Source organism: Gavialis gangeticus, unplaced genomic scaffold, assembly GCF_001723915.1.
Source record: "Gavialis gangeticus isolate Ggan-Ray unplaced genomic scaffold, GavGan_comp1, whole genome shotgun sequence".
NCBI lineage: Eukaryota > Metazoa > Chordata > Crocodylia > Gavialidae > Gavialis > Gavialis gangeticus.
Window position 1 is genome coordinate 25,278,718 of NW_017729008.1, and position 8,892 is coordinate 25,287,609.

The 8,892-nt window shown below is 41.6% G+C and overlaps 1 protein-coding gene across 1 annotated transcript in view; it reads right to left on the minus strand.

Moving 5' to 3' along the window:
• The window catches only part of PCLO (piccolo presynaptic cytomatrix protein), a 767,182-nt gene that overhangs the window by 310,774 nt on the left and 447,516 nt on the right, over nucleotides 1–8,892 (minus strand). The window contains exon 8 of the mRNA XM_019509333.1: nucleotides 3,927–4,063. Within this exon, the coding sequence (XP_019364878.1) occupies nucleotides 3,927–4,063 (137 nt within the window). The remainder of the gene's footprint in view (nucleotides 1–3,926; nucleotides 4,064–8,892) is intronic.

An 8,892-nucleotide genomic window follows, 5' to 3' on the forward strand; every position in this document is an offset into this window, starting at 1 on the left:
CCTTATCTGCGGGGCTGCAGCCGAGCCAATCATTCCCCAGTCTGTATTTATGCATGCAGTTATTCCATCCCAAGTGCAGGAATTTGCACTTTGCCTTACTGAATTTCTTCTGATTGATTACAGACCATTTCTCCATTTTATCCAGATCTACCCAACTTAGGGTCACTTGCAAATTTGTTAAGTGTGCACACAATCCCAATGTTCAAATCATTAATGAAGATGTTAAACAATACTGGAACAGGACAGGCCCCTGTCGAACCCCTTTGATACTTTCTCCCAATTAGAAATTGAGCAACTGATAATTACTCACTGAGCAAGCTGATCAAACCAGTTATGTATCTACCTTAAGGTACTTGAGCTTATTAATGAGAATATCATGGAAGACAATGTCAAAAGCCTTGCTAGTTGAGGTATATCACATCCACTGCTCTCTTTCCATCTACAGAGCCTATCACCTTATCATAAAAAGAAATCAGGTTGGTCAGGCATGACTTGATCTTGTTGAATCCATGCTGGCTGTTCCTGATAACTTTGTTCTTCTTTGTTCACAATAGATTTCTTGAGTTCCTGCTCCATGATCTTTCCAGGAATCAAGGTCATGCTGACTGCTTTGTAATTTTCCAGAACGTCTTCCTTCCCTTTCACAGAAGTTTAGGGCTGGAAGGGACCTCGTGAGATCATTGAGTCCAGCCCCTCTGCTCTGGGTGGGAAAGCCAGCTGGGGTCAAATAACTGCAGCAAGTTGTGCGTCCAGTCTCCATTTGAAGATCTCCAGGGTAGGTGTCTGCACCACCCTCACTGGGAGTCTATTCCAGAGTCTGGTCACATGAACCATGAAGAAGTTCCTTATACCCAGTCTGAAACCTTCTTCTAGGAGTTTATGACTGTTGCTCCTGGTTTTCCCCTGGGGCACTTTGCTGAATACTTGTTCACCTAGCCCTTGATGCTCTCCCCTGATATATTTGTAAGCTGCCACCAAATCCCCCTGAAGTCTTCTCTTTTCTAGGCTAAACAGTCCCATAGCTGTCAGACTTTCCTCTTTCTTAAAGGTGGGCCCTTTTCATATCATCTAGGTCCTCACATATCCTCCATGATTCCTCAAAAAGCCAATGGCTCTGAAATTATGTCTTCTACTTTCTTCAATACCTTTAGGATGCATTCCATCTAGCCCTGCTGACATGAAAACAGAGGTTCTCTAAGTAATTTCTGATTTGTTCAAGTGTTACCCCCGGTTGTTTTCTCTTTCCCTATCCTTGCTGCAAACAGCTAGCTCACCTAATTTGTGAAAACTGGAGTTAAAAAAAGTATTAAAATACTTTAGCCCTCTCTGCCTCTTAAAGATAACTGATTTTCTGAGGTTTTCTTTCTGAATATTACATTCCTTAAAGTGTCTTATATTAGACACCTCAAATTACAGGCACCTGAAAGCACTAGCTCTATTAGAAAATCATGGCCTGAATTTAATTTATTTGAAGGTACAGATAAAAAGCACATGGAGACTTAAGACTAAGTACAGACAGTCAAAAAGTCTAAGGCTGAATCGATCCAATATTCACAGGTTAAAATAAGCTGTGTAAATTGAACTGATAGCAAAGTGAACAGACAGTCCATTTTGATTCCAGAAATGCAGCCACATGTCTGCAGTGGGCCAGGCCAGAAGCTGGGGGGGCACAAGAGCATGCCTCCCTGCTTGACTGGAGTAGACAGCTTGAGCAAGGTTAGCCTGCCCACACAGTGGGGGCGGGGGGTGTTGCAGGGAAGGTGCAATGCAGTCTGGGATGCTAGTAGACTGTGGGTTAACTTGAATATGGAGAGGATCTGGGACACAAGTTCAATAAGTTGATTTAACCTAAATCTGTGAAGTCTGATACTACCTCCATCCAGGTTTATCTTAATCTGGTTTAGGCCATTTTGAAAGCAGTTTATGTGCACTGAACTTCTGTTCAGTTGTGTCACAGATTTGAACCAGTTTCCAAACACATACCAGTTTGTGTGTAATTTCTGCCCCTAGCCAAAGAGAGGGAAAATGTTTGTCTTGACTATTTTTCCTAGAAAACTGATAAAAATAAAAAGTAACATAATTTATGGGTACAAACGTTAACTTCTCTTTAAAAAAAATTAACATATGAAAATGGATTTTTGGCCAAAAATCAGCTTTCCAGTGGGAATCAGGGATCCCTGCTATAATCCCATAAAAAAGAGGGAGAACAACTTTATCTCCTGCTGCAGGACACAAAGCAATAACTTCAAATTTCAGAAAAGTAGATTTAAATTTAATACCAGGAAAAATATCCTGACTGTTATAATAGTGAGGCACTAGAATAGATTGCATGGAGTGTTGTAAAATGTCCTTTACTGCTGGTTTTCAAGAAGAGATTGGCTAAGCATTGGACAAGGATGATTTAGGAGCAGCATTTCTGCATATGTTCAGTGGGTTGGACCAGAGGTCCCTTGAGGTCTCCTCCAACCAAATGATCCTATGATAAGGGAAAGTGGGAGCTTTCCAGAAAAAAAAAAACCCTCCAAGAAATTTTGACAGGGAACTGTTAAGCAGCACTAGTGCTATCTGTTTTAACTAAGATGAAAAACCAAAGATGTGGCCATGGTCATTACTGTCCCATGGGACTAGTCACAAAAGTAAAAGCTATAGAAATGTAAACATTCAACCACGTTTTCCAGACCATACCTATGCAGGAGAATCCAATATAATATTACCTTGCATTCTGCATAGATGTAATTCCACAAGTGGGCTGAAACTCTAGTGTTTAGAAGTGTCAGTGGCTGGATACAATTATGTACATTCCCAAATAATTTGTGATTCTCAACAGATTAGAAAGATCAGATGAGCAGGGGAATGTCTACATATTGGTCCACATTATTAATACAACTGGAACCTTTAAAAATATTTATCCTACAGAACACCTGACCAGCAGGGTTAATTCCATCAAGTGATGTTGATAGCTCGTAAAAATACCCTCTTTTCAAACAAAAAAGGCTCTAACAGCACAGAATCAGGTGGATACACTCTCAGTATAAGCAAGAAAGAGAAACATACATATGTGCCTTTATTTTTCTAAGGTCTTTGAACAGCTATAGGACTTTGGTCACAAAGACCATATGCTGTGGTCAAACTACACTGAAAACTCTGAATTCGCAAGGCATCATGATAGCAGTTTATGGCCGTTTATAGGTAGGGAATTAAAAATACCATATTGACTAATCTGGTACCCCTTAGATATAGTGGGCCAAATTCTGCCTTCACCTGCAGCCAGTGCACTCCACTGAGTCTAAGACAAAATCTGGATCAATCAGTGTGACAACCAAATTAACTAGTGAAGCATCCACTGATGCCACATATAAATCTCAGCTGTAATGGAATATGTTTTGTATATAGAGGGGAAATAGATAGCAAAACATTCAAGTATTAAATACAGAATAACATGCTTTTTTTCTACCACAGTATAATGATTGGAATATATTTTTGCTTATCAGAATGGTACAATTCCTTTGTTTTGTTCAGTGATTCAGCATTGTTACATATAGACAACTGTGAACTATATCCAGCCCCAATAACATAAGATCAAGAGTACTAAAGAGGAGAGTGTTAACTAGATTTGGTATACAGCTAAGTTAAATTGCACTAGGCTGAGTCATTTTGCATGAGTATATCCAGTGCCCACATCACCTGGGTAATTCCATTCAAATATATTTAAGGTCTAATAAGAAACCTGGATAGTTAATTCCAAAGAGTAGGACATATAAATAATATGGTTTCGATGCCACCATGAACTACTGATGATGGCTGATTCTGAACCCAAAGAACAGTTAAAAATGTAGCTGGATCCTGATAAACCTATCAGCTCACACATTTTAACAGGATTAACAGGCTATCTACTGCAAACTCAAAAGGCCATATACATATCTTACTTGGTCTTGATGTTGACTTGGTGGTCTTGAATGGGATAATTTCTCAGGCAGTTTTCTGTCAAGGCCATGTCCATTCTCCAAACGAGACTCCCTGGGCTTGTCAAACCAATCTGTTTCTTCACGACGGAGATGATAGGCTTTGAAAACCAAGGACATGTCAAATATTCTGATCCGTAGCAGATAGAAGGGAAACATTGTAGACCACACAGCAAACATGCATACTGGTTATTATTTGGCCATGCAGTTCAAGCAGACTTCCAGGCAAGACTGGAGACAAACATATTCAAGCATAAAAACTGACAACGCAGATGAAAATGGTAAGATCATATCTGTGTCATAAACTGATATGGATATTTAATAAAAAGAAAAAAAATTAAAAACCCCACCAGTATTGAAAGCTATAAACATTTCCCCTTACCAGTGCTTAGAAATATACTGCAGCTTTCACATTTTTAAAGGTTTCTTGGAAGTTCTACACAGTTACAAGCTGACTACTTAAAAAAAAACATGTATCAAGGGAAGCCTGCATAGTCAAAAATGTTTTTGAGAGCATTTGTAGAGGCTTGGCAAACTGCTTCTCTTGATTAAATTATTGTTCATCATAAAACACAGGAAAGGAGAAAAGATGAGGGAAGAGGAAGCTAACTTTTTAACATTTGGAGGAGAAATAAAGTAGGTTTTCTCATTTTCCATTCCACTGGAATGACTGAGTCCTCCTGTATGTGGATCTGTTAGTTTGCAGCAAATAAAAAAGCCAGGAAGGAATCTTCTATGTACAGAAAAGATGGTCTGAGACCTCTAAAGATGTGAGCCCCAGCCTTGCTCTGAACTTGTGTGGAAGGTGTTTCTAGCTGTGAATAGGTATGTGTTTGTCCTAATGGGAAACCATAGGAAGCCACATTATTCCTTTGGGTACTGTTGGCAGTCACTACTGTGCCTTAAACATAATAGCCCAAGGAAATGTTTAGGTTTGGGACAGACAACAGACCTGGACATTAATCTTCTGCATACCTGATTCTTTTTCCACTTAGACCAGTGTAGACAAGTATAGCATCTTTGGATTCGTCCAGACAAGTGCAGAGGTTTGTTTCCCCAGGGACAAGCAGTAGTGGCACACTTTGTGCCACTGCTCTTTGACGCTGGGGAATGCCTGTGCCACACCTGCTCTGGCACATGGCAGATGACCCTGGGTGGGGTAGGGAAGGATGGGGCCAGCAACTGTGCTGGCCTCAGCAGCCTTACCTGTGGTTCTGGGAGCTTCCCGGGGCTGCAGCTATGGCAGGAAGCCTGGCTGGCAGCCGGAGTGTGGCTCCAACCAGCCAGGCTCCAGTTTTGGGCAGCATGCACTGCCACTATGTGTGTTGCCCTGCTTTTATTTGGTGTGGGATTTTTGACCCTGGGATCTCCCAGGGTCAACCTCCCCACCGCTGCAAGGTAGCAGCACAGGGAATGCCAGCATGTGTGGTGCGTGGTGTCACAGATGTGTCTGCTGCACTACATACCGCACATCCATGCTCATCTGGATGCAGTCTATGAGGCCAGATTGTCTGTTGTTTTAAAACAGCAATGTTTCACTGAACTTAGTTGATCTAAGCTGTTTTATATCTCCTGGTGACCAGGCCAAAGAGCATTTGGCTAGCTCTTCTCTGATTTACACCTTTGAGAAATCTGAATCAGATCCCGTGGGTAAAATAATATTGACATAATATGCCAAACAAATTTTCTACTGTGTAGACGCCTGTCAATGTACAGCAAAATAAGCTGGAGGTAATTAGGAAATCATTGACGATTTGAATTTCATGTTGTGAAAATCGTTATACATTTAGCATGGGAAAAAAGACATTATTGACTTAGCAAAATAACTAAGAAATTAAAAAGTTTAAACAAAGTCAGTTTTTGCTAGAGTAACAAAACTCAATGCATTTCAATGGTATGATGGTAGATTTAAAAAAAATGCAAAAGTGTGATGGTTTTGTTTCTTTTTTGTGATATGACTGGTTAAATAGATGTTTGAAAAATAATAATACTGTATACTGTAACACTTGAATCCAAGATGAGGTTTTTTTTCCCTATTAAGCATGGGAAGAAGGCCCCTCATCTTGGATTCCATCAGAAGGTGGAAGGGTGGGAGCAGGCAGCTGCTGCAACTCTGACTCCAGCCTTACTGCAGGTCACAGTAGCTGCCTGCTCTCTGCATCTTCTGCCCCCCTAATTATATGCCCATGCAGCCTCTGCCCCCTCCTCCCCCTTATTGACAGCCGTTCTCCAGCTCTGGCTCCATTCCCCCTATGGGGAGTGGATCACATGGAAACTCCATCCACTGCCCGGCCAGGCATTGGCAGCACAGCTCTGGCCCCAGATGCTGCTGCATGGCTGGGCAGAGGTTGCACTTCTATGTGCTCTGTGCCCAGGGGGGCATGGAGCTACATCTGTGCCTGACAGTAACCAGAGGGGGGAGGGGGAAGATGGAGAGAAAAGGGGTAGAGGCTGTGGGAAGGGGAGGCGGAAAGGGAACAGAGGGTGTTGGAAGCAAGTGGGAGCAGAGATTGTGGGGGGTGCAGGTGGCAAGGGAGCAGACCCGGGGTGGGGGTCAGGTGGCAGGGGATGAAAGCACAATGGGGGTGAGGCAGGCTGCAAGGGGAAATAGTGGTTAGGGAGGGCAGAGGTCAATAAGTCTTAAATTTGTTCCCCTCAGCTGCCGGTCTCCCTGCCACTCCTTTTCCCACTCTAGCAGTGAGGTAGAAGGTTAGGGCAACCTCTGGAAAATTAGATTTTATACTGGAAAGCTATAACAAATTTATAAATATTCCTTATATAGAATCTAATTATCATTTCGTAGTTTCATAGTTTCTAGGGTCAGAGGGGACCTGAGCAGATCATCAAGTCTGACCCCCTGCCATGGCAGGAAAGAGTACTGGCATTGTGGGGAGGTATCTTAAATGAGAAGGCATCTTGAATTCAGGTAAATATGGTATTTTAGCTATTTATTTCCAAACCTATTTAGCTTAATCTAGAAAGGGGATTGCTAGTTATATATTAGTCAGTTTTTAAAAGCGCACTGTATATGAGATAAAACACCACCCTATTTTGAAGAAGTGCTGTCATCAAGGCCTTTGGGATCTATCTGTATTTGACCTCATATATTAAGAGATCTACCTAATGCACGTACTCAAATCCCTAGTGTTAGAGTGTTTGAGAACATAATTTACCTAGTAGAACAGCATGGATAAAGTAAAATGAAACATTATTAAATGTTGATGTTTGTCCAGATAATAATTAACTGATCCTAATAAGTCATTATGATTATGTAAATCCTCCATTGTTTACAGATTTGTGTCAGTTGATTGAATTGTTATATTTATTAAGCATCGTTATAACTCATTTTGAGCCACAACCCTTTATCAAATCTTCTACTAAAAAACTTACGGCATATTTTGGTCCCAGATATTAGCGCTGAATACTATAATTTGTGCCACGATCAGGGAAACCCTAAAGTGGAGCTTCATTCTCAGTTCAAGTAATTTTTTTGCTGGCCATCTCCATTTAGAAAGCTACACTGTATATAGAATCCTGTGAGAAAGCTTATAAATCAGGCTGTTTTTCTAAAAGCTAATATATTGTTTTAAAAAAAAACTATCTATCTATGTATCTCCCTGGTTTTATTCTGATTGATTCACTATGACTTGTTTTACTTGGGATGCTGAGAAGAGCTAAGTTAAACCACTGGCTGGCTAAGAGGCTCTAACATATCATCGGACTATAACCCTGCCCCTGATAGTCTACCAACTGCTTAGAGTTTCACTGAACTCAGTAAGGTTCCATGCTGGTAGAGCAGTCCTCCTTGCACAGTTCATTGCAAAACAATGCTTTTAAAAGTTGCAGATACGGTCAGCAAAATCAATGTGATCGTGAGAACTGAAAACTCTCAGTGACTGCTTTAATTCTGTCAGGTGTCATGAAGTTTATAAATATATACATTTGGAGACTGAGAATCAATATATAGTGGCTTAAAAACTGATGAGGTATGATTGGCTTAAAAAAAAAAATCAGCTGAAGTATAATGATCTACAGAGACACCATGATTTAAGGCCTACATATAAGAACCCATATCAACATTCAAACAGAATGAAATGAACCACAACCTGCAAAACCGCAAAGAGTTTCTCGTCCCAAAGAGAGAGAATTAGTAAAGAGAGGCAAGGTCACATACACTAAACAGGTGTGCAGCATTCAGCTTAAACTTTTTATATTCCTCTATCATCACATCACATTTTTCATCTCTATTGCTGGATTAACACTAATGACATCCCATATAAAAGGGAAACAAAATTGAGAAGGGAAGGGTCAGGAGATGTATTTTCTAAAATGACTATAAGAGATTGACATTCTTAAAATAAAATGTCTATCTGCAGGACTGGGATCCTGATAGTGTCTCATAGTTTCATAGCTGGTAGGGTCAGAAGGGACCTAAGTAGATCATCAAGTCCTACCCCCTGCTATATGGGCAGGAAAGAGTACTGGGGTCAAATGAACCCGGCTAGGTGATTATCCAGGCTCCTTTTAAAGATCCCCAGGGTAGGGGCAAGCACCACTTCCCTTGGAAGTTGGTTCCAGATCCTAGCCACCCTGACTGTGAAGTAGTGCCTCCTGATATCTAGCCTGAATCTACCCTCTGCCAGGTTGTGACCATTATTCCTTGTTACCCCCGGTAGTGCTTGGGGGGAACAGGGACTCTCCCATAGCCTGCTGGTCCCCCTTGGCCAGTTTGTAGGTGGCCACTAGATCCCTCCTCAGCCTTTTCTTGTGGAGGCTGAACAGGGTCAGGTCCCGTAGCCTCCGCTCGTAGGGCCTGCCTTGCTGTCCCCTGATCATGCGAGTGGCCCTCCTCTGGACCCCCTCAATGCTGGCCACATCCCTCTAGAAGTGCGGTGCCCAGAGCTGGATGCAGTACTTTAGCTGCATCCTG